Raw genomic sequence first — 26,858 nt, 5'->3', positions numbered from 1 at the left:
AATACCACGTAACACAGTAGACTAAGGGACACTGAAAGCATGAACCAAACCTGAGTTCACCTGCAGTTTCAAGGTGTTTAAGCCTACTCAAATATTCCGAAGCTATCATTCACCCCAGCTTTACTCATTAACTTATTAAAATAATAATAATCGCCACTTACAAGTAACTATGCTCTTCACATTCCTGTGACTTAAAGAAAAATCACTGTACTACACAAAATTTACCGTTACTTGTGAAAAATTCATGATAGTTCAATAAAACAACAGACAAAAATACCTTAGGAATGTCTTTATTCCATTCTGTCTCGTGCTACTTGTATCAGCACTTCCAATACTGTTTGGGTTGAACAGGCTCATGCCAGAATTAGAAGAATTATTTAGGTCTGCAGACTGCTGGAATACCTCTATTGTTGCCTTTGCAATATTGTCCAGTAAGTTGTTCATTTCGGCCACAGAACCAGAGCCCTAGAGTTAGATATAAGAATACTGGCACATATGTGTATTCCTTTATCCTCAAACATCAACGTGTTTTTGCTTTTTATAAAAATTCATACAGAGATAAGCTTTCAATATAAACTCACAGGGTCCTTCAAGCACTGTTTGATCATTAGCTGGAGTTCTAACCAGGATTGCCTCAGTGTCCACTGCTCAAGATTCTGGGAAAAATGGAAAGAATTAAAACATTATGGGTATCAAATGTGTTAAAATACAGTAATTCCTTACAGTACTCCTTCTCTCAAGAAAGAGCAGAATAATCATACACAATGAAATAATTTATATGAGTCAAAAGGTTCCCAATCTGGCTGCATATATATTCAGTAGCGATACAAACCAATAAACAGAAACATTTATTAATTAGTTAATACTGTGCCTGACTCAGCTATGCACTGAAACTAAATAAGCATTTCTCCTTTCAAAATCTATTTGACCAATCCCATTCCAAAATGATTTCAATATTTCTTTAATAATATATTTAACATAGCCCCTCTCTGAAGCATATTTCTCATGTAAATACAATACTGATTTAAAATATCAATATTTGTTTGATGATCATATACAATTTGCAGCATGTACATCCACCCAAAAATAAAGTATGTCAATTCCACAGAAAATGTGCGGGAATAAAAATCAGAATTGAAATCACAAATTAGAGACAAAAAAAGAGAGGAAGTAACTCTTTTTATTATTACAAAGAATTTATCAAATGACAGAAACACAATCTGTATACGACTGACCTGAAGAATACGCTTAATGTGCTGTCTTTGCAGGTTGTCCCCCTCGGTACATTCTTTAATGCCATGAGGATAACAGATAAGCTGCAGTAATTTCTGTGCTTGCATATTTGAAAGCACAGGGTCCAATATAAGTTCTTTGTCTGTACATAATCTTTCAGGTTCTTTTAAGCAATGCTCTCCTACCCATTCCTATAAATAATATGGCAATTAGATTGACAGGCACTGGCTTTTGGTATATATATATATGCAATATGTACTAAATCCACAGTGCATAATTGAATAGAAAACTGACAGGAATTTTCCAATTTAAAAAATTACATTAAAAAGTAGGTAGAAAAATTTTAAAAAACAAAATTTCTAGCATTTTGACTTCTAAAAAATACAAAGTAGAACTTGCTTAAAAACATTTTTTAATGGGAAAAAAAGACAATAAAGAGAATATTAGTATGTTTTTAACTGGAAAGTAAGGTCTTGCTCTAGGCACTATTTTGTGTCAGTTTTTTCTAACTTGCTATATAATGATTCTATCAGATATACGTTCTTCATAATTTTTATGGAATACATTGTACTATCTCACTGACTAGATACAACATAGTATAACAAATATTTAGAAAACGATCTTCCTTTTTGATACTATTATGAATAATGTTATCATTATAAATGAGTATTAGTGCACATCTCTTTTTTATACAATAATTTTCTCAGGGTAATTTCATAGAAGTGCAATTGCTGGGTCCAGTGTGAGTGGGGGGCTATAGATGCATGGGGTTAATGACCCTCTGAAGAGTTTCTACCAATTTAAACTCCTATTGCCTTTTCTTTACCATTTTTTTCAAAGGCAAATTATTATACTAAATAAAGTAAGAAATCATCAACAATAACAGAGCCCAATTTGAACCCAGATCTATTTCGGGTGAAGTCTGTTTTTTAACCACCATACCATACCATACCACCATGGCTCAATGCTGGTTGTCCACTAAAATTATCTGGGATCTTTATAAAATTCCATGCCCAGGGCCCACATCAGACTAATTAAGTCAAACTCAGGTGGTGGCACCCAAATATCAGTAATTTTTTAGGCATCCAAATTGTTTTAAATGCCCCAGCTGATTCCAATATGCACTCACAGTTGGGAACCAACACACAATTGCCTCTCAATACTTATATGACTATGTAGCTATCTTTTACCATAGTTATAACATGCCTGTAAAAATACAAAAACATGACCCAGTCGGTATGACATCTATAGCAAAGTACAAAATAATATATAAGGTATGTCACTTTTTTTTTATAAGAGAACTTTTAAAACAAATATATGGGAGGGAGAATAAACCAAAAAATAATAAAACTGGATCATCTGGTAAGAGGGATATGGGAGGGAGATACATCTCTGAGTACACTTTTTTGTATAGTTTCACTTTTGAAAGTAAGCTATTCTATAGCCAGAACTGGGGGCAAGAAAGGAATTTAAATAATGCAAAACCAAATGAACCTAGTTCTATTTCAGATAAAGAATACACTCATAGGGATGGGAAACGTTCAAATAATTTTTGAACACAATATTTTAAACCCTTAGAGAAAATGGAATTGCAAACAAATCTTCAACTCCTTTTAGGTAGGTTTGTTCTTCCTAGTGGTATGTGTGTAACATTTCTCTCTCTCTTTCTCTCTCTTTCTCTCTCTTTCTCTCTCTCTCTCTCTCTCTCTCTCTCTCTCTCTTTCTCTCTTTCTCTCTTTCTCTCTTTCTCTCTTTCTCTCTTTCTCTCTTTCTTTCTTTCTTTCTTTCTTTGAGACAGAGTCTTGCTCTCTTACCAGGGCTGGAGTGCAGTGGCGCAATCTCGGCTCACTGCAACCTCCGCCTCCCAGTTTCAAGCAATTCTCATGCCTCAGCCTCCCAAGTAGCTGGGATGACAGGCATGTGCCACCACACCTGGCTAATTTTTGTATTTTTAGTAGAGATGGGGTTTCACCATGTTGGCCAGGCTGGTCTCAAACTCCTGGCCTAAGTGATCCACCTGCCTCAGCCTCTCAAAGTGCTGGGATTACAGGCTTGAGCCGCTGCACCCTAGCCTAGTGTACATTTTTGATACTGTATTTTAATTAATCATTTTTTGACAAAGCGCTGATAGCACATTTAACATGCCCGGCCATGCGTAACATTTTAAAACTATTTCAGATGTATCATAGAATTAAACAAACAAGTAAATTGACGTTTTTGGGAATCAGCATTCTTACTAGGGAAGAAGGTGATACTAATATGAATTAGGGGAAAACACAGAACAACTTTGTGGGGTTGGATTGGAATTGAAGGTATCAGTAGGACCTCATAAATACATATATTTACATATATTTAAGTGTATGGATATATTTTTCTTCCTAGCTTTGTCTGCAGACAGGTCGTAGAATTAATGATACTCCATAACCATGAGCATACATAATACCCAGATCTTAGTTTCTAAGTAACATTCTCTGCTAAATAGAACCAAGGGCTCCTTGGAGGAATAGTTGATTCCAGGCCCGGGGCAGAGAAAGTACAACATGGGCCAGAAACTATGAAAATACCAACTATTTTTAAAATGTCAAATGATGTGATAGACAGGATGAATAGATTCCTGCTGCACAAATCTGGGACAGTCTGAATATGAAAATAACTAAGTACAGTATATTATAACCCATATGGATAATAAATAAACAGGGGAGAGGAGGGCAGGCTCTTCCTTAAAACAGGACACAAACTGATATTATGAAGGGAGAGGAGAAGTTGGGGAAAAAAAAAACCCACCATTTTGCAATCATCATAGTAAAGACTAGACTGGGCAAGAATGAAAATGAATGCTTATGAGGGGTGGGGGAGTTAAACAAGGAGAAGAAAATTTGCACTGTCTCAAAGTATCTCCTCAAAGATTGCTTACTGCAAGGGGAAAATTAGTAACTATACAGTGGGGAAATCTTGAAACTATACAATGGAAACATCTTAATCAAAATTAACATCACCCTTGAGGTGCAAATGGACATCACATGCCTTCAGACATGATTACCTGAAAGAACTCAAGATTATTTCTGTAGTATCTTGGCCAGGGATGCATAATCTGAAGCTAATCTACAGGAAATCTCAGACAAATCCAACAATATTGGGACAATTAACAAAATCGAACTGTGGCCTATAGATGAGAAAAAATTACTGTACCAAAAGCTAAATTTTCTGATGTTTAATAGCTATATTTTGGTTACGTTACAAAATAATGCAATATTCAAAAGAATAAAATATACAATCTACTCTTAAATGATTCAGAAAAAATAGGTATATGCACCCACATCTCCACATACAAATTACAAAGCACATGTAGCAAAATGTAAAAATTAGTAAATCTGTGTAAAGGATAGACATGAGTTTTTTAAAAATAATTCTTGCAACTTTTCAGCAAACTTAAAATTATTTCAAAATAAAGTGAGCAAGAAAAAAAGGCCCACCTATGCACAAGTTTCCTATAAGTGTAAGTAGCTCTCTCCAAAAGAAGAGTTACGTACTCAAAGTAAAAGGCAAATTAAATTAGAATACCTGTTGACAGATAGTCCTCAGTACATATCTAGCGTATTCTCTTAAATTGGCAGTTTCTATGGAAATGCTTTTCCCACAGGATTTTGTATTTTGTGAGGCAGTCCAGATATCATCAGCATTCCCATCACATCGCAAACCTCTCATGGTGAAGTCATCATTCTTTAAAGAGCTGACACTGTTATTGCCAATTTTGGCATCTCCTAAGTAATAGAATCACAAAAGCAAAATCACAGAAGTTCAAAATATTGCCAAATAATTGAGAAGCAAATGAGGATAGCATTCAGGGATTTAAAATATGTGAACAGTATTATTATTGAATAGCCAGTTGTTCAGGAATAGAGAGAATGGATCAAGAGCATAAATGCATGAACCCAGAGAAGTTTCTATCAGAAATGGAGAAAAAGCAAGTTCAAGACTCGGTCCTTATTTTGTTTGTATAATTATAGTTTCACCAAACTTGGAAAGGCCATTATGAATCACACTAAGTAATCACAGAACATTGGTTTCACCAATATTTCAAGCATGAATGTATTCAAATTCATTTGACTTATAGACAAGGAAAAAATGGGTTACTCACCCTTCTAGATGTCCCTTTTCCATTTCTTCTCTTACAATGACTTATTTTCTATCCATAGGTCAAGAGAAAAGTTTTGCCTTAGCCCACCTTACTATCAACTTCTTGACAAGAGAGATTTATTTCCCTGGGAATGGAAAAGGGCAATGCATACTAAGGAAGCCCTGAAAAGTAGGGCATTCATTGAATAACCCCTGTTTTTTTTACCTTCCTGTCTGTAACATACAAATTAGAAAACCTTACCTGATAAATCTTTAGTATACTTAGTGAAATGAAGCTAAGGAAAGTGTTTTCTTCATAACAAAGTTCTGGGAAAGAAACTAAACGAATGTCTGAATAGCTAGAAATAAGAAATCTCTAGCCATGAGAGACAAATAACTATCATATTTTAAAAGTGAGAGAGTAATAAAAATTCAAAATAAGGATTGCCAAATGACAGCACAGCCTTCAAACTTCTGCCTTTTACTCACAGGATCATAGGCCTTGACAAGAAAATTTCCTGGAACCAACAAATGCTTTTACAGTAGGCCTTCACTGCTTGCAGCAAGTGGGCAAAACAATGCCCAAGTTAATGGAAAAAGCCTTTTAAAACCCACAAGTCAACCAAGAAAAAGTTTTGACTTTGCTGAAAAAATGGCTTAATGAGTATTTACTAACAAAATCTTAAGCAGAGGAGAGGAATAAATAATGTATTTCAATTTATCAATATATAATCATATGTTTCTCATTAAAATACAAACACAAAGAGTACCAACTTCACTTTACCCACAGGATTTCATTTAATAGATCACTTCAGGAGCTGAAAGAAAAGACTAAATTCTACAAGTACCAAAATGTAGTATGCTTTCACTACTGTTAGGTGATGTAAACAACTACCTCTATACCTTGAGTTACATTGTAGAAATTAAAAACCAAATTTGATATAACGGTCCCATCTCCCTAACTCAAAATATATGCTGGTGGATAGGAATTGAGAGTTGGTTAGGGCATGGTAGGGTGGATAAATTAGAGCTTCTGCAAATAAGAAAAGAGAAGAAAGGAAAAGAAAAGAAAGAGAAAAAACAGTACCTGCTAGCCCCATACTAGGAGATCCTCATTTAGTTTAGATGTTAGGACAACAGAGAAGGTATGAGAGTCTGTGCCAGGCCTTCTGCAATTGCATTGACAATAGAATACATTTGAGCGTTCAGTGCCCACCTGGCTCAAAGCTCTGCTGACGTTAAACTGACCTGATCCTGACTTCTTAGACCCAGGGAATCTTCCAAATTATGTGGATGAAGAGGTGGGCAAATTCTACTTGAAATTAGACTAATCCTACAAATCATGGGGCCAGTGTCTAGAAGGTACTCATCTTGGTTTCTGCCATTAGCATATTTGTCATTTATAGATTCACACTTCCAACATAATTTTATGGAAAACTGATTCTTTGCTAGTTTCTCTGATGAGCACTAGAAATACCACAGGTAAAAAAGCCAGTCCCTATCTCTATGGTCCCTACATTTATTTATTAAGTAGAACCGACCAACTGACCTTCCCTTCAAATATGATCACAGTAGGGAAATTTTACTCACTGAAATGAGCACTTAATGTTGGCTGTATAAATCTATAAGCGCCTACACTCAGAGGAGGCTGTGGTCCTTGACGTGGCTCTACCTTCCCTTTTTACTACAAAATTCACAGGCCCGTGTGTGTATCCTTTCTTAAGGTGAAGTTTTAATAGCTTGTTTTATGAAAATTCTGTTATCCTTCCTCATCATCATCAAATAACATTTCCCAAGCAGAGCAAGATTATAGCCCAAAACATGTTATTTAGGACTCATCTAAAGCAATTCCTATCCACTCAGTAATTTCTGTTCTAATGAAGGGGAGCTACTTCTGAACATAAGGGTCAAGACCAAAAGAAGGTACCCAAAGTTGGAATTAGGCAGTCTGACTTGAAGACTTCCTAATCATTCAAAGCCTTTAAGATTTACAGAATAATGTTTTAATGTATTACCCTGTAAATGAAGAGAAAAGGCAGTGCTATTATTCCAGGACAATTCTTACAAATAAGGATGTAAAGAACATCTTGGACATTATGAATTAAATGAAAAAAATTATTGTGAAACTTAATATTGATTTATCAATAATATCAACATCATTGCAACTATTGCCTGGGTCATCTAAAAACGAAGTTAGAAGGAAATATACTCGTTCAGGGTCATGATAGGAGCAGAAATACTAAGATTAAGACTCAGATTTTCTGGTGTTCTGCTCCTGAAATATAATCTGGATAAAATGTAAACATTTAGTTAGATTACCAAGTCATCCCTGTCTCTCACAAAGTGTGATTTCTGCCACCAAAGAAGGCAAAACAACCCTGTGGGTCTGAGGACCTATTTTACATCAAAATGAGACATTATGCAACTAAAATACCATAAAAAATATTACATGTAAATTCCCCCAGAGACACTAGATAAGGGACAGAATCTTCCAGAGTCTGATGTATTTGGTCTAGGAGAAACCACTAATTTTTCCAGGAGAATAAGCCATCAAACAATATCATGTTTCCAATAATATTACTAGATTTAAACCTGAAAATAAATTATTTTGCCTTCATTTCTGGTGATTAACCAAGAAGCTTAGGGTCAGAATAATCTTACCAAGCATCATAATTGCTTTTAAGACAGCAAACACAGCTCCCACTTCAATGCTGTTGTGAGCAGCGGCTAAGAGGTGTCTATCACAAGATGATCTTATTCCAGGGAAAGGTTTGCCTACAAAAACAACAAATCTTTAATAGTCTCATTACCATCATTAGTAATGTTTTGTAATTATTTACAGGCAGTCAGCCTTTCATTGTTAGACTGTGGGTGCTTAATTGCCATTAGCTTGCTTTAATTGATGCTTCATGGATTCACTAAGAAACACGGCCAGTACTCCTCACTTATCCTTTTCTTTTTATTTATTAAAACAATGTCGTTCCTCCTCAGAGAGCTACATCAACAAGATTAGTAGGACCTTCACATATTTCTGTTGATTCTCACACAGACACATGCCTATCTATATGGAAATGATCTTTAGGAACAGACTTCACCAACGCCCCTAAAATTCTTACTTTATTCCTTTTACTTAGTACAAGAATAAATGAGGGATGGGTGCGGTGGCTCACGCCTGTAATCCCAGCACTTTGGGAGGCCGAGGCAGGTGGATCACAAGGTCAGGAGTTCAAGACCAGTCTGGCCAACACAGTGAAATCCCCATCTCTACTAAAAATACAAAAATTAGCCAGGCATGGTGGTGCATGCCTATAGTCCCAGCTACTTGAGAGGCTGAGGCAAGAGAATTGCCTAAGCCCGGGAGGCAGAGGTTGCAGTGAGCCGAGATCACACCACTGTACTCCAGCCTGGGTGACACAGTAAGACTTTGTCTTGGAAAAAAAAAAAAAAATGAAATGAAATGAAATGAATAAAATAAAATAAAATAAAATAAAATAAATCACCATTGCCCTAAGCTGCTGTGATGTGGTTCAGAACCAACACACACAGTACGTGAGAGGACCATGCTGCCCACCAGCATGGCTTGGCCTAAGAGCAGAGGTATTTTTATTGCTTACTAACTCTTGATTCGTATTTCTCAATATATCCTGATATTACACAGATAAAAGGTGTTGACAGCCCTCTCAATGAATAGTATCATCTCACCCTTCATCACCCCCAGGGCATGCCCAAAAAATTAAGAAGGCAATTACAGAAAGGGACAGACTATTTGGTCATTTTAGAAACTTTAGCTACCAATGAAAAGGTAATCAGATTTTTCTGCAGTCAGCTCACCCGTTGCTTGAGGTAAGAAGCAGGCCTGGGGAGCTCGGAAGAGATGAAGCAGGAGTCGGCATGTCATTCTCGCCCCAGGCTCGGCGTCCGCATCTCCACAAGCTAGGAAAGGGGGATTGGAAAAGCAAGTTTTCTAACACACTTGGGAACAAGTCCTTCAGGTTTCCTATTAAGCTAAATTTCCTGGAATAATTTAAATAAATTTTCCTTATGGTAAGAAAATAAGGCCCTGGCTATTTTTCTGAGAAATCTTGGTGCTTCCTTAAAACAGACTGTAACATAGCAGTTTCCCACCTCTTTCACAGTGATACATGTTAATTTGTATAAAATAACTATTAAAATTCTACCATATCTACCTTGATACTACACCACTTCCCAATATACATACCCTCAAATACTCCTTTCCCTGTGTTGTAATGTTAGAAACCACTCCATCAAGACAACAATCAAAGAGCAACTGATGTTCATGGATGCTGCCTTACCTGCTGCTAGAAGAGAGGGAAGTGCGACATGCTGCACGACGTCCTCCAGGGAAAAACACTGTCGTGCTATCAGAATAGCAATGAAAGTAGCTAATGAATCATGGAATGAAAGGTCACTCACCTTCAAGAAAAACATTGACAGGTTTTAATACCTAACAACCTTGTAAGTAGTATCTAAGATTAATAACTAAGAGAATGCAGGCAATACCAATAAGATCTCAAATCCCAACATGAACCAGCAGAGGGAAATGATAACATATCATGATGATTATCCTCTAGGCCTATTTCTATTTTATAAAACAATGAATGAGGTTTACCCACATTCCAATGCTGTAAGAAAATACTGAGCTTTGACTTGCATACATGCAAATGAAAAACAAAACAACAAAAATGGAAAATCAGGAAATCACTACAAGATGTAACATCATTAAAACATTTTGGCAGACTGCAACAAGATATACCATTTAAGAGTCAGACAATTAGAAGGCAGGGAAAAACCAGGAGGCTCCCCCTAGTTGAAAAACAAGCCTCACTAAGGTTTTGGAGTTCCTTTCAGTGATAACTACTAAGGATTCTTTAATGATTAAACTCGTTTTAAAAACAACTCTGAAAGTTTCCAATTGACTCTTAAATTTAAAAAGAAGAAAAAGAGACAGAGGGGGAAATTAATTCAGTCACAGTGAAATCTTTACCTTTCTAGATCTCACGTGACCTTGGCAGAAAATAATAAGAAAAACAACTACAATAGCAATCTTCATACTGATTTGCACCATATGCCAAGGACTATGATTAACTTGCAAAAATCACCTTATTTATTAGCACACCACCATAAGGTTCACACTATTATTAATTCCAATTTTTTAGATGAGGAATTGCAGAAGGTAAAGTGTAATTTAAAAAAACAACTAAGAGATTAAGAAACTATATTAAAGATAAAAATTTAAGTCTCTTCTGTCCAGAAAAGCAGGCCACATCTATGAATTTTATATACATAAATTCTTAAGTCTTCATATAATGAAGATATAGAGATAGGATTATCCAACCAGTTCTGATTAGCAGAATTCAGAAGTCAACCTTCAACTGAGAGGCAGGTGTAAAAATGTATAAAGAACTATGCATAAGAGATACTAGTGTACGACAAAGACAACTCCAATTAAGTGGCAACAGGAGAAGTAAAGAATCAAGACAGATTTTTAAAGAAATACACACATCATGGATGCAACATGATATCCAAGGAAGTCAGTGATATATACAAGGGGTATCTTTTCATCATCTTCCAGGCATTAATTGCCAAAAAACACCGGACATCCTCGGAATCTAGACCTGGACATTCTTATGTAACCCAACAAAGCCTTTATTTGTATACTGCGCCTTGCACTTAAAAATATCAAAGTGGCCTTCTTCAGAATGTGAACTGCTTTAGTTAGATTATGTCCCATGCTGTGAGGAATCCAGGGCAGTTGGTAAAAAGAAAAAACAGCTCTGAAGAGACCATCCATATGGAAGAAATCTCAACTAAATGGAAATTTCAGGAAACAAAGAAATTCTTGGCCCCTCTGCTACAGATTAAACTATGCATTCTATTTATTTCTATTTTTTTTCATGTATTTAATCCCTGGCAATGTCATTGTGGTTTACTGCTTTTGGACAGAGAAAGAAAAAATATTTTATAACATTTCAGTTGAATCAATTAAATAAAAGCCAAAAGCAAAAAGATTACCCACTAACTAAATATTTAATTGCACAGTTCAATTTTTAAATGAAAAAGAAAACTTACATCTACAGTGCAAAGTACATCATTAAACCCCCACACGTGATTTGAAGAACAACAAAGAGCCTTCAGAACCCCCAGCCATTCTGAACTAAGAACAGTGCAGCAAGCCGTAAGCTCAGAGGAGAAATTGGCTATGTCGTTAATCCTAGAAAAGAAAAAGAAGACACAGAAAGTAACCTTGTACAAAAGAGAAATACTCACCTGTGATATACTTAATTAACATATATTTCACTAACATCAAACAAGTCATTTTCTTAGATTCACAGATAAAATACTCATTTGTCAAATAACTTAGTAGAACCTTGAGAAGAAGATAACAATGGCTTCAAATATTTTTGACAATGCTGTTAAGCAACAAACAATAATCAGTACATACACGAATTAGAATATTTTTAGTTTCGTGAATAAATCTGAGCTACGATTTACATTTTTAAGGGCATCAAAAAATTTATAGACATCATGTAATTTAGGTGGACCCAAATACGGTTTTTTTCAAAATACAGGCATTTTTATTTATATTTTTATTATATGTTTTTGAAAATAAATCATGTAATTGTTGGCCATATTGAAAACATCTCATGCCAGAGTAATAAATAAGAAAGCACTGTCTCTCAGGTTAAGGAAATTAAAAGATAGTGCAGAGGTAAATTAAGGAATAAAAGAAGATTTAGAAAAAGCAAATGATAGCCAAATGTGAGTCCAGACACTTACTAACGACATCAATTTCAAAGAAGCACCAAGGCAACAACTCTTTGGTTAATCATGAATTCCAGGGTAACCCATCTCACCTGCCAGCATCCTGATGGCCCATACATACATTCATGAGTGTATTGCAGACAAAGCTGTAGCGATTGGCCGCATTGTCACTGAGGATCTTGCCCAGCATTGAGTAGTTGATGCTGCGGGCTGAGGGATTCTCAATAAAATCCATCATGAAGTCTGGATCCCATCGCAAGTTCGAATTTGCAGGCATCACGTTATTATATATGGTTTGCTTTACCTTTGAACAGGCACTACTGAGGTTATAAGAAAAAAAGTTAAAACAGAAAAATAAAACTAGAATAACTAGAAAACTATTTCACTTAAGGACATATTAAATGGCAGGAACTATAATGCATTCCTAGAGAAGATTCACATTATGAGTTCTTAATTTGAACTTCTTACTAATTGGCGCTAATCAAAGTACTTTGGAATGTAGAAATTCCTCAATAAATAATTTCTAAATAGGTGGAAGAACAAAACAGAAATGAAGTATTTGGTTATAAATCTTAATTATTTCCTAAATATGGTCTACATTTTACATGCTTTAAAAATCAAAGAAATTACTATGGCTTCCAACAACTGTGTCTTAACAGTTGTTGAAAAGTGCTATTACTTAAAAATAAAAAAAGATTCAATTACACATAAGAGTACTCTTAATTACATATCTTACAAAACTATTTCTCTGGTATAGTGTACGCAGTAGAAGTTCGTGTGCCAAGACTATTCTGGAGACTATGGCACAGCTGTGAAAAAGAGAGGCACATTCCTTGTCTTCAATGAACTTACATTCTAGTAAGGGGATATGGATAATACACAAATTCTATGGAAGTGAAAAAACTATTATATCATTCATAAAAACTTATCATGTTGTATTTCTCAGAGGCATTAAGAGATTTTTAAAGAGCCTGCTCTATCATATAAAAACAGCTCATGTTTCAGTGAGTTACGTCTGAATCAGATACAGACTACTAGAAGTATAACAGGAATTAGAACCTATCTCCTCCAAACCTGCTCTGTGAATGAGACTGGCAGAAAGATTTGATGTAAAATCTCAGATTCTATATAAACTTAGCCATTTGTGCTTACCTTCTGTAGGTAGCATATCCATAAACAACATTCACTCTCTCTACTCAAAAGCTCTTTTATGTATCAGAAAGTCTGTTTTATAGATTAAGTTTTTGGCAGCAAAAGTATTTGTGGTTTGTGGTGACCTATGGCTTTTTTTTTAAACCCCATATTGTTATATACTTGCATCAATGGCAGCCAGGAATGAGTCCCTCGAAGATGAAAAGTCATAAAGACTCTGTATTCTAAACTATTGCCACTGTCAATAGCTTTAAGAAAACAGAGATTGTTCAGTTCAATGTTTACCAAAATGTAGTTTCAGCTCTATTCCTTGAGAATCACTTTTGGGGTGTTTGTTAAAAATATAGAATACTGGGCCTCCACTGTAGGTGTATAGAGTCTGTATGTGTAACAAGATCTCCCACATAAATCAAGTGCCAAGTAATGCTTGGGAAGCACTACTCTCACAAAGAGGACTAAAGTCATCTACTAAATGGCAGCAATTACAATCTTCTACATTCTCCTTCTGTGTAGACAACTTATATTTTAAAAAATGTGTTGGCTGTCATTGAAGGATACAGGTTTGCAATTCAGAGTCATGACATTTTTCAGTTTCTTGAGGTTGATGTGAGAAATAAAGCTCTTGATGGAAATAACCCAGCACAGTGCTTGGCACACGGCAGTAGCTCAATCAGTGGTAGAGGTGACCAGTGTTGTATCTCCCCCAAGTACTCCTCTCACACAACTGCGTGAATGGTGTTTCAGAAAAAAATACCCCTCTCACACAAGTTTATGAATGGTGGTTCAGATAAAATTATTAAAGTTGTTTTATCAGTATACTGATAGAAATCTCTCTGTGTATCTAGCTTTTGTTTGCCCATTTTTCTTCATGTCAAACTACAAATAGGTCTCTGACTTCAAGATATCCCAAGAAAGTTGTATTTCTCTTTCATTTTTTCCAATAGAGGAAACTTTAGACAGTGCCAATCACTATGATGTGCCACTCTGCTGACCCCTGAGTAATTACTCTATTCACTGTGTGCTGGTACCCTAAATTTCCACACACCCCACGCCCAGCGCATGTTACTTGAATTACCTCATTTAACCTATTTGCACCACACTGCAGGAGTATTAAGGGTCAAATAGGCTATTGGGGCTGTCTGAGGAAGTTCACTATTAAAAAAACGGCTGCTGTAAGAACTAAATCATGTAAGAGAAAGCTCTTTGAAAAATGTAAGCTGAAATGGAAAGCTCTATGTAAAGTAAGAGAAGAATGTAAGTATTTTTAAATTATGACACAATTTCTGTGGAAAGATATTTCCTAAGACCCACTCAAATATTTCACAAAGGATTATTTTGAAACCTAACCCATTTCATATTTTCACACTTTATTAATACCATTAAAAATATGAATTGTCTTAGATATAACTATCATTCAACAGATTTTTTTTTCAGTGCCTACTAAGAGCCACATACTCTTCAAGACACTGGGATAGAGCAGCGAAAAAAATAGAAAAAGCTTCTGCTGTCATGAAGCATACATTCTAAGGAGGAGCCAGGCCATAAATAAATATAGAATCTATAGTGGGGGTAGCAAGTGCTGAGGCTCAGAATGACGACATGGGGGTGCTATTTAAAATGGTGTGCTCAGGGAGGCAGTCGTGAGTGAAGTGTGGGAGTGGGGCACACAAGTAACTGAGGACAAGTATCACAAGCAACGTAAGATAAAGTGCAAAAGCCCTACTGTGGGTTGTTCTTAGAGTGTTTGATCAGTAAAGAGGTCTGTGTGGCCACAATAAACAGAGGGAAAGGGGTGGAAGAGAAGATGGGACCCTGCAGATCTTGAAGGCTAGGTAGAGATGGTGAATTTTATTCTGAGTGGGTGAAAAATCACTGAAAGCCTGTGAATCATTCGTATATTAAAAGGATCACTTTAGTGGATGTTGAAAATGTGTTTTAGAGTTAAGAGTGGAAGCAAGGAAACCAGTTAGAAGAACTCCGCAATGGTCCAAGCAAGAGGTATCCACAGCGGTAAAGAGAGGGTGAAGAATGGGCAGGTTCTAGAGATGCTTGGAAGGCAGAGATCACAGAATTTACAAACAAACTGGATACGAGGTATGACAAAGGAAAAAAAATGGTAGTTGAACATCCTTTCCCTACCTCCTTCTGGATTCCAAATTTGTTTTGTTAGCTATTACCTTCTACCACTCTCCTCCTACCCATCTATAGTAAATAATTGTCCTCAAAATAACATTAAATAAGCATTTACTTTCCAGCCCTAGTGCTGCCTGTGGGGGTAGCAAGTGCTAAGATACAACGAATGACAGGAAGTTGGGGATGCTATTTGAAGTAGGAATGGCCATGGAAGCAGAAAGACAAACGGAGTGAAGAAGTCAGCATGCAAATAGCTCTGAAAGAATGTTCTGAGTGGGGTGATTTCAAGAGCAAAGCACAGAATATTGTCTCTCACACTTACAGTAATTTGTAATAAAGGTTATAGCTACAGCCAAAAATAATTCAATACGAATTCTGGATAAGAGTATTAAGAAAATAAAAATATTTATAAAAATACAACTTTCTGGACTCATTAAACAATAAAATATTCCTTCAGCAATAAGATGTATTGACAGGAATCAAATACTACTATCATTATCAGGTCATGAATTTTAAGTCTAAGATAGCAAGCAGGTTAACTGCAGAATTTACAGTACCTTTTTATGATTAATTCAGTTCTATTTTTTTCATACCAGGAAACATTAGATAGCATTTATCAAGCTGAACCTGAATCTAATACAATCTGTAATAGAAACCAGGTTTCCTACTTTTAATGCACATTGATTTAATGTTATTCAGTGAGGGTACTGGTCATTTAAAAAAAACTCATTAACACATGAAAAAGTTACCTGCTAAACAGCAAAATTGTTTTTGTGAAAAAAGAGGAAAAGTAAACACAGTCTGAAAAAGTTCTAGAAAAGTGAATGGGGCTATAGAACCTTCTATGAGTCACCAGGAAATAAAAAATGAAACACTGTAATGCCCAAAGGATATTAAAGCTAATCCAAGTAATGCAAAAAGTCAGCTCAGAAAAGGTAGATATCAAAATCAAGAGGGATACAAATAAAGCAAAATACAAAGAGCTGCCTCATTGATCTTTCTATTAGATTTATAATCCAAATTGAATTTTAAACTTAAAATGGCAAGATATATCAAATAATCATTACTTCAGTAGGACTTACTTAAAATGCACTGTCTGTACAACATATAGAAAATGTAAAATCTTAAGAAATACTTTATTTATTGAAGAAATAAAATCAGACCTAACATCATTTCAATATTGGGGAAAAAAAAACCTATGATCACACATTTATATTGTATAATAGACTATCGTGTATTGTCCCTGTCTATTTTAATATTCAGTTTAAACAAATCATGAGTATATCAAAATTACTGCCTAATAGATACAATTGCAATTAGCTTTCATTATTCAAAAGGACGACAATATTGTCAGGGTCACTAACAAACATAGGCATGATCCTATTTCTGTCCTTTTGAGTCTCTTCTACTCACCTGAAGAGGTCTCCAAATTTACTTCTGAGGTGGCTACATGACACATAGAGATCATAGAGGTAGGCTAAAATGCATCTTTCAGGGGAAGAACATTCTGAGGGGTTTACGACATGCTTGACCACACCACACAACCTGAGGAGAAAAATATACGAAGAAATAAGACATAGATTTGTACTATATGGGTTATCATTTGACTCCTTTAGAGTGAAAATATGTATTACTTGGGTAAGAAAATGGATATTGGATTGTTGAAACTAATAAATAGAATAGTAAATAACTCAGTACAATATAATTTTTCTATTATGACACTGAAATAGATTTTTAAAAAAACTTCAGAAATGTCACTGATGACAAGAAACAAAAGCAATGAAAGAAATTCCTTCATAAAGAAGGTACGTATGGAGGAATCCACCGATTAAGTTGCTGTGACTGAGACACAAAAGGAAAACTGTTGTAGAGAGCCCCTGCCTCCGCAGATTCACAAATTCCATCAGCGTGCAAAGATTCCCAAGTTTTCTCCTTTGTAAAGGAGCAATGCTTCAAAGCAGTCAATCTGGAAAACCCATTTTCAAGTGCATAAGCAGTTCATGGTTTGGAGTCACATTCCCCTTATGCATGTATACATTCCCCTATGTATACAAACTAGTAATAAATTTATTTTAGTTTATCTTATATAAGAAGATAAAGCCCCTTCTGTTTTGTAATATTCTGTATAACTCCTGTAGTTATAGGCCTCTTTGTCCACAGTCCATACAACACAGAAGTCCATACACCACAGATGTAAACACTTGTGGTCCATTCACCTATCTGTGCATCTGATTCCATCACCATCTTGTATTTTGTTACAGGGCTCAGCCATTATATTACACTAATGGAGTCACAGATGACAGATTATTAAAGATGAAAAAAGCTTTAGAAACTATCTGATTCACCATCCTTATTGTATAAAGGAGGCTCTGAGAGGCAGAAAGGTGGGGTGACTTGCTCAAAGGCAAAGAGCTAGTTCTAGCAGAAGCAAGACAACAGCTTAGGTTTCCAGACTCCCAGATCAAACTCCTCTGTACTATTCAGGGGAAAGGGCAAAGTGGAGAGAACATAGGATGTCTAGGCCAAGGAGGACAATGGAATCACAGGTACCATAGGTGGAACCAAGGAGACTTCTTGAGGAAATGGCAATGTAGTATCCCAAACCCTGTGAAATGACATCAACAGATGGGACTACCTAGCAGCAGGTAAAAGCTGCCAATTAGAACAAAAGTGTCACACAATTAAGAAGAAAAGTAATGATTCAACCTGTTAACTACATAAACAAGCAAACCAAAAACTATGCAGCCATAAAAAAGAACAAAATCATGCTCTTTGCAGCAATATAGATGTAGCTGCAGGCCATTATCCTAAGCAAACTAATGCAGAAACAGAAAGCCAAGCACATATTCTCACTGTAAGTGGGAGCTAAGCATGAGGTACACGTGGACATAAGGATGAGAACAACAGACACTGGGGACTACTGAAGTGGGGAGACAGAGAGCAGAGGAAAGGTTTGCAAAACTACCTACTGAGTTCTATGCTCACTTCCTGATGGTTTCAATCATAACCTGAAACCTCAGCACCAAGCAATATACCTTTGTAATAAACCTGTAATAAACATGTTCTAAAATAAAAGTTAAACAAAATCCTGATATTATCTATAAAGGGAAGAATTATTTTGTGACTAAAGTAAATAAACATTTATTCAGAGTCTGTTAGGTTTAGGTATCCATCGTATAGTAGTCAGTGTTTCCTCAACTTCTTTGATTTGCAAGCAATAAGAAAAACATTTCACATCGTAATCCAGTGTACTGTTCACATAAGTACGAAGAAGTGAAATAATAGTTTTAAGCATAATACTTATTCTTACTAACATAAGGTAAAAATATAACAAAGTTAATGTCAAATATGATTTTATGAATATTTAACAGGATAAAAATTTTCAAGGCCAAACTAAATGATACTGAAATCAATTTCAAAATAACAATATTAAAAACAAAAAACAAAAACAAAAAAACTTGTCACAACCCATTAAATTCATTTCATGACCAACTAATGGGTTTCAATATACTATTTTAAAAGTAGAACATAGATTAAACAGCATGAATAAGCTTCCAGTTCGAAAGATTTTTATTAAAATCTGTGAGATTTATTAGCTATGTGATATAGGGTACATCACTTCACCAAACACTTAACAGGCCTGAATCTCAATTTCTTGGGCTGTAAAATAATACTAAATTCAAACTTTATACAGTAGTTGAGTTATTAAATAATTCTCTATTTCCTGAATTCTAATATGTAAATGTTCTTACATTCTGATGTTTTTAGGATGTTTCAGATTTCATTTCATAACATGTAATTAATACAAATAAAGGTAGCATTTCCTCTTTCCCAGAAGAGCTACTGTTAAATTGATATCATTCTAGGATAGCATATAAATTGATTACATGTGCTAGATTAAAAAAATAAAAGGTACTATAAAACCAAAGAACCCCATGATTCTTTTGAGCTCAGAAGGAAAAACTGAAGAGAAAGAAATAACAGGTTGTCTTTCTGTGTTTAAATAAAAAGCCCTGGAGAGTGGATAAAAAGCAGCTTATGTAGGTTTTTGAGAGCTCATTACACTAATTTGGTGCCTTAGCCTCAGTCTTTAATGGGGGTGGTATTAGCTAATTCTGTAGCTCAACTTCACTAGTAGAGTAAGCCCCAGCCTACAACTGAAAATGAAGTAATTTGTTCTAGGTTAATTCTTATCAAAAGATATCTTTAATCAAAGAAACGCAATTGAAGAACCAAATTTCTAAGATGATAATGTATGCAAAGCTTATTTGATGTTGAGTCTGCAAACATAAACTGAAATTACATGAATAAAGAAGTTACAGCATTCACTATTCATAATATGCCAGGATGCTGGCCAACATTAACCGTAGAGTGCTATAAATGACTAGCTTTGTACTTAGAAACCAGGGAAAGGGAAGAAAGGCAAGGAGGAAGGGAAGAAGGAATCACACATTATTAGAAAGAACATACTTTACATGCTTAGACCTTTTCGATCGATGTTTTCTGGCAAGAGTGTTCTTTAACAATGTTTTAATTAAAACAGGTATCAGTACTATTTTTCTTTTAAAACCACTATAATATTTCATCACTAGTTATACATTCTGAGATTGGAAAAACAACAATGACATGCTATATACCAACCCTTCAAACACCTGGGCTGTCTGATCAGGATTCAAGATTAGACAACTGTGATAGCGCCTGAGAACAGCCACGATGCAGACACACAGTCCTGTTGTATAACTTCCTGCCAGGCTGGAGGATTTTAGGAGCAGTTCAGCTTCCACAACACTCAGTTCATTTAGTAACTGTAACAGGAGAAAAGACTGAATAAACATGTAGGTGCCAAAACAAATAGAGAAAACATTTATTTTTATAAACCATAGATATACTGAGTCATTACACTACAAATACATTCCCTGAATTTAACTTTTTTAAAATTTTTAATCCTTTTCCAATTTATAGAGCTGTTCTTCTGTCTAGACATCAGGATGTATACAATTAGGAAGTACCCAGTGCTGAAATAAGGTACTGAAACTTCATGGCAGTGCAAGGTCCTGGACTGTATAATTTTAGAAAACCCCACCCCTCACTTTTCTCCCCTTTGTCTTTTTAATAAAATGAAAGTTATTTGGCTTTTCTTTTCATTAACAAAGTTAGTATCTCCTATAAAATAAACAAAGGAAACCAAGTCTTATTTCTGTTTGCTAATAACAGAAGTAAATAATGAACTCAAATGTGCATAAGAAATAACACAGTGGGGCAAATCAAATTATAAGGTTTGTTCTGGCTCTTAACCTAAAACATGCTCTATTATAAAAAGCAAATAAACTTTCATCTTTGCTTCAGCAAAATAACAAAGACCAAAAGAAAAACAACAACAACAACAACAAAAAAAAACAGAAGAAACGCTCAAAACTCTCACGTTTTTAAATGGTATATATTTTGGCACCAATGATAATTATTTAATTGAAAACTATGAACACAACTTTAAATAAAATGTTAGTTTAAGACTGTTAATTCACAATGTCTAAATTATTCAAAATTGTACTATGTCCCTAAAATAATGTTAATGCACAGCAATTGGTTCATTGATTTTTATTTTTTTAAATTTTATTTATTTATTTATTTTTGAGACAGGGCCTTGCACTATCCCATATTGAGTGCAGTTGTATGATCATGGCTTATTGCATCCTTGACCTCCTGGGCTTAAGTGAGTCTCCTGCCTCAGCCTCCCAAGTAGCTGGGACTACAGGCATGCAACCAGCTAATTTTTAAATTTTTTGTGGAGATGGGGTCTCACTAAGTTGCCCAGGCTGGTCTAAAACTCCTAGATTCAAGCAATCCTCCTACCTCGGCCTCCCAAAGTGCCGGGATTACAAGCACAAGCCACTGTGCCCAGCTAATTGGCTCACTTTAAATCGCACAATGCCTGGTGGATTTGCTTTCCTAAAAGTAAGAGAAACATGGTCTCTTTGACACCTGTATTGCGAAGTCAATTAGTCCGTTGATGTTCAGTGCTGGCTCCATGAGATCAAAGATGAGCTGAATGTGGTGAGCCAAAGGGAGATGATAGGATGTTCCTGACGCAAAGCTTGTGATTTGTTCTAGCACATTGTTAGAAATCTGTGCAAACAAAAGCAAAAATATTGTAAGACCAATATTCTAAATAATCTTTTACTAAGATAAATCATTTTTACTTTTTAAGACAGTTGAATCTATACATGATTCTACTTTGACGAAAGTCAAAACATGTTTCTATAGAAACTATAAAACTATGTACAAAGAAAATGATTTCTTCATAACTACAATTTTAAAAAATACAAAAAGTTGTCATTCAGACCTAAATCTTAAGTATTCTAATGGTAGAACAACTACAAATATTAATTTTTAGACACAACCATTTGAATATCAATGGATTTGTAAAGCAAAACAGATGTGTTTTCTTCTCAATTTCGTAGTATTTTATTTCAATCATCAACAGATTTCTCATCAATTGCAATATAGGACCAAACTCTAATAACCTAACTATTTCATTAGCTATTACTTTATATGTCACCGATTATTATCATAAGGACAAAAAAAGCACATAATAAAAATTAATCCTTCGAGGAAGGCAACCTGACACTTAAAAGAACTACTCAATAGTCTGAGATACTTCCAAGTATGTTTATAAAATATATGTCTAAAACCATTAAGGTTGAGAAAATATACTGCATGAAAAAAATTTTTAAGTAAATTAGAATACTGCAAATGCATAATAAACAGCTTTAAATGGCTACCTGAGATGTCACTTGATGTTGATCAAAATATGAAAGGAGCTGGAGTTTAGTGAACACAGTCTCCAGTGTTGGAAATGTCTCCTGTTTGTTCTTCCTGGCTTTTTGTCCTTCGTCCCCAACTACATAAACATAAAGCAGATCCATTATTTTCCATTTAATAGAAGCTCTCAACATTTTTAATGGATACTTTTTTTTAAAGTATAGCATACATACAGAAAAGTGCACAAATTCTATGAATTTCAATAAAATAAATACACAATAAGACTTGAATACAAAGTAACAGAATGGAATCTCAGAAACTCCCTCAGGCCTCTCTAGGCATGTCTCCCTCCCTAGGAGATCAAAATCCTGACACCTAACAACTTAGATTGCTATTGCCTACACTGGAACTTTATATATAAAGGAAATCATATAGTATATGCTTTCCACATCTGGCATCTTGCAATCAACAGTATGCTTTTAAGATTGATTCATATTGCTGAGGTAATTTTAATTTGTTCTAAAAACTAATAATTCTCACTTATTTACAGTATTCCAATGTGTTACTGTACCACCATTTACTTAACCATTCTAGTGAGTAGTTTCCAGATTTTAGCTATCATAAAAAGTGCCTTTATAAACATTTCTCACTAAACAACTTTTAAATTACAATGATATCCACAATGAAGGTGGGGAGATCGCCTGGGCTCACTTTGACTTAATCAAACACTTGCTTGGCATCTTCTTTGGAGACTCATCTTGTTACTTTTCTGACACAGTTTAATATATTTTTTAAAAAAGAAATTACATGATTCCTTTTTTAATAGTGGCAAAAAATTAAATCACTCCACATTAATGAAGAAGTGACATGTTTATCAAATTAGCATAAAGAGGTTTGAAGAAAATTCCAATTAAAAAAAATAAGCATTGCTTATTCTAGGGGTACTCTTCTTAACTGTTCTAACAATAAGATCCAAAACTAGATTCAATCCTGCTTTTAAATACTTTAATATTTTATGTTTACAAAGACAAATCTAAAAACAAAAAGGAAAAGTTGGATATATGATTGATAATGTCATTTCTAGCACTGTGATTCTAAGTAGTTAAAGGCTACCAAGACAAGAGTTCTACTCCTCACACTGTCCTCTTCTTTAGGAAAGTTTAATTTCAGAGAACAAATGTTACTTTACAGATTTCTCTATTAAAGACACAAGAAATGAACAAGATTTCACTGAACTCAAAAATATTTTGCTAATGGCAAATGTAATGGTCTTAAACAATAACATGAAAATAAAAGAGACTTCTCTTTCAACAATAAGCAATTAGTGGTTACAGTCAAAAACAAAATAAAACAAAACACCACAAGGCTGGTTCTTTTCTAATTCCCTAACAAAGAAACCTTGATGCCAGAGTACATCAGAATTTAAAGGTGCTGGGGTAACATAAGTTACAAGCTTGTGCCACTTTTGGCCAGTAACACCAAATATAATGCAAAGATTAGGAACTAACAAATTCATTAAACCTGCTTATTTTTTCAATGTCTATTCTCAAAAGTACAAATTATGTATGAAATTTTGCCTTCACTGTAGCTGCTGAAATGTCATGAGCATGTTTAAAATAACCAAGTTTTGAATTTTTCATTTACTAACATCTTTGATCCAAGGCTGAAGAGCTAACATCAATAGTCTTGTGCACAAAATGCCTTAAAAGTGAAATTAATGTATTGATTCAGTTCTTCCTGGGACAAAACAAATAATAACAACAGACTTAAAGAACTAGATCCTACTAAAAACTCCCAAGTGCACCTTTTTATTTGTTTGTGTTAATGGACTCCATTTATCTATGTATCACTAACTTCTTAAAACTTCATGTAAAAGAATGTAATTGGTTCTTAGCAATTTATACTCATTTTAACAGCAAAATGTAAGAAATCAGTGGTGATTCTCAACGAAATACTTTATTTTAATGATATTTACATGAGTAACATTATAGTCAATATATATTTTTCCTCATCTTTCTTATGTTAATTTGCTTTTATAACATATTATTGCTCTTTTGTTGCTTAATTTTGATTTTCTTTTTAAAAAATCTTTAAATCCTGAAACTTTAGCCTCTTAAAGGTTGTCATAGTAAACTTCACTAATATTTTCAAAAGATACACCATTGACAACCAAAAAAGATAACTGGTCAAGGCAAATGAAAAATGAACTTTGATCATTCAACTGGAAATGTTATTTAAACTTTATACTATAAATTCCCCTAGGCAAGACCTGGCTGATCCGACAACACTCGTAATGAGTTGGTTCCTCAAAATATTATTTTCATGTGTTCCCAGAAATCAAATACATGCTAACACAAGGTCTGTTTTCCTTACCAGTACTCATGTTGCTGAAAAAAGTGGGCATATTTCCATTAATATGAAGTACAGTTAGCTAATTTCTGGTGCTTACACTAAGTTTTAACTAGTGACTTAAAATTAAGATTATTTACAATACAGCAGCTCACTACAGCCCAAATTAACAGCTTTCTGGTTAAGGAACTTTATCTAAAATGAAAGAAAGTCAAAAATCCCCTCCCAACGATGTGGTTCCACAGATGATGTTTCTATTTACTGAAAAAGGTTGAGGATCCCTATTCTGAGAATCCAAAATCTGAAATTCTCCAAAATATGAAACTTTGAGTGCAGACATAATGTCACAAGTAGAAAATTCTACACTTGATCTCACATAACAGGTCACAGTCAAAATGTAGACACACAACACAGTTTATTAAGCATCCCCAAGAGAAAAATAAAATTACCTTCAGGGTATGTATATAAAGTGTATATGAAACATAAATGAGTTTCATGCTTAGACTTGGGTCTCATCCCCAAGATTCCTCATTATATATGCAAATATTCAAAAATGTGAAACTATCCAAAATCCAAAACCCTTCTGGTCCCAAGCACTTCGTATAAGGAATACCTCACCTGTTTCTCAAAAGGCAGCACAGAACAACAATGTTTTTTGCTTTGTGAGTTCATATGCTAGAATTGCCTATTTGAGGGACTGCTACAAAGACAGGACAAACTGTAGTGTGGCATTAAAAAGCTGTGAAGGAAGTTAGTAGGCTCAACAGAAAAGGATACCACGTTGCTTCCTTCCCCTTCCCATACCCCTCAAGCCTTCTAAAAAGTTCCATAGGATCTGGAAAGACCCTCTAAAAATAATTTAGATAAAATACATGTATTACGAACCTCCTGAAGGAAATACTGACTCCCCCCTACCCCATTTCCAAGTATACCAAAAGTAGTTTTAAATATTCTTTGCTAGCTAGTTTCAGGGCTTCTAAATTCAATCTTCTAAATGCAACTGTTTCCTCTTTTCTCGAAGACAGAGAAAACACCAAAACAACAGATAAACAGTTTTCTTAGACAGAGCACTTTCTTTTTTCAAACTCAATAATGACACATCAACAAGAAGGTTTCATTTCCCTTCCACAACTCTTGGTTGCTTCCTCAGAGAGCTGAGGTATTTCAAAGTCCTTAACTGGGAATGGAAGGGAGTTAGGGAAAGTGATGCGAATAACAGGAAGGATAACTTTCCCACTGTGTTCTGAGGACTATCACCTCTGACATCAGATACCCAGAATGCCATATGCAGATAGAAACACACTGCCTCTTGTACCATGTTTCTGCATGTGCACCATGATTGACCGGGAAGAAAGAGAACCTATCTGCATTATTAAGATCTGTATTTTTCTCTAGTAAAGATCTAGGGTGGACAAATTCTAGCAATTTATCCTGCTAAAGTCTAGGAACTGGATCTCCTGTGAAGAGTCCATAAAAAAGTATATGTACTACAGAACAGTAGGGCTCCTAGAGGTGGTTTATACCATGTGCAGGAAGAATGTTGTTTACATACAGTAAACACAAACTTTCTTTTTCCTTCTATGATTTAAGTATTAGAGAAATAAACACCAGTGGTGGTAGCAGGATACCTAATTATATATTTAAAATAATTTGATTGCCTAATGAAATAAACAAACCTTGAAAAGAATAATTAGGCAAACGTGAAGTGGATAATTACAAAATTCCAATTATGCAATGTGGTGATACAACATAAAGGCACAGCTTCACTGTAAAAACTATGTCAAAAGGATGAGGAAAGAGCATTTCAACTAAAGAAGACATTATAGAACAAAGATCAAATTTTCTTTTATTTGAAATCATTTGGAGATATAGGTAGCCATCACTACCTACTGCAATCATTTTTCTCAATAATGCAAGAAAAGGTGAGCAAATATGCTGTCATGATTTTCAATTAACATGCAAATGTGAGTGCCCCAGAAAAAAAACTAACCACAAGCTTGGAAAGTTATGGTAAAGAAACAGAGAAATGGATCTCTTCCAGACTAAAGGTTTTCAACTCATTCTTCAGTACTTCATTTATTACTACTATAGAAAATTTGAGAAGTATACCAAAAATCAGAATAAATTACCTACACCTACCTATGGAATACAATATTTTAATAAAATAATATTTAATATTAATACCTTGTATTAATATTTCAATACAAGGGTTGCTATAAATGGAAACAAGGCTTTAAAATTTAAATGTGCTTGTTCACATTTCAATGTGAGAGTCATTCAGGAGGGGAAACGCTCTGTTGACAGTGACATAGAACACTTTGATAAAGACTGTG

General features: G+C 34.8%; 2 protein-coding genes across 9 annotated transcripts in view; one reads left to right on the top strand and one right to left on the bottom strand.

Moving 5' to 3' along the window:
- The window catches only part of MED12L (mediator complex subunit 12L), a 349,139-nt gene that overhangs the window by 59,120 nt on the left and 263,161 nt on the right, over positions 1 to 26,858 (bottom strand). For 7 of the 8 annotated variants that reach the window (XM_055110602.2, XM_055110603.2, XM_057301943.2 and 4 more), the window contains 13 exons: positions 22,197 to 22,315; positions 21,397 to 21,540; positions 20,059 to 20,222; positions 16,831 to 16,962; positions 12,225 to 12,452; positions 11,440 to 11,581; positions 9,663 to 9,783; positions 9,181 to 9,282; positions 8,011 to 8,124; positions 4,795 to 4,994; positions 1,236 to 1,424; positions 582 to 656; positions 278 to 465 (listed from right to left, as the gene is read on the bottom strand). In XM_055110602.2, coding sequence (XP_054966577.1) covers positions 278 to 465; positions 582 to 656; positions 1,236 to 1,424; positions 4,795 to 4,994; positions 8,011 to 8,124; positions 9,181 to 9,282; positions 9,663 to 9,783; positions 11,440 to 11,581; positions 12,225 to 12,452; positions 16,831 to 16,962; positions 20,059 to 20,222; positions 21,397 to 21,540; positions 22,197 to 22,315 — 1,918 coding nt within the window. The remainder of the gene's footprint in view (positions 1 to 277; positions 466 to 581; positions 657 to 1,235; positions 1,425 to 4,794; positions 4,995 to 8,010; positions 8,125 to 9,180; positions 9,283 to 9,662; positions 9,784 to 11,439; positions 11,582 to 12,224; positions 12,453 to 16,830; positions 16,963 to 20,058; positions 20,223 to 21,396; positions 21,541 to 22,196; positions 22,316 to 26,858) is intronic. The other variant, XM_034957599.3, reaches the window with a different exon arrangement.
- P2RY12 (purinergic receptor P2Y12) overlaps positions 1 to 26,858 on the top strand; it is a 47,620-nt gene that overhangs the window by 7,365 nt on the left and 13,397 nt on the right. The gene's annotated exons all lie outside the window — the stretch shown is intronic.

Source organism: Pan paniscus, chromosome 2, assembly GCF_029289425.2.
Source record: "Pan paniscus chromosome 2, NHGRI_mPanPan1-v2.0_pri, whole genome shotgun sequence".
NCBI classification, from domain to species: Eukaryota; Metazoa; Chordata; class Mammalia; order Primates; family Hominidae; genus Pan; species Pan paniscus.
Note: the sequence above shows the minus strand (reverse complement) of the source record. Positions and strands in the feature narration are given on the sequence as shown.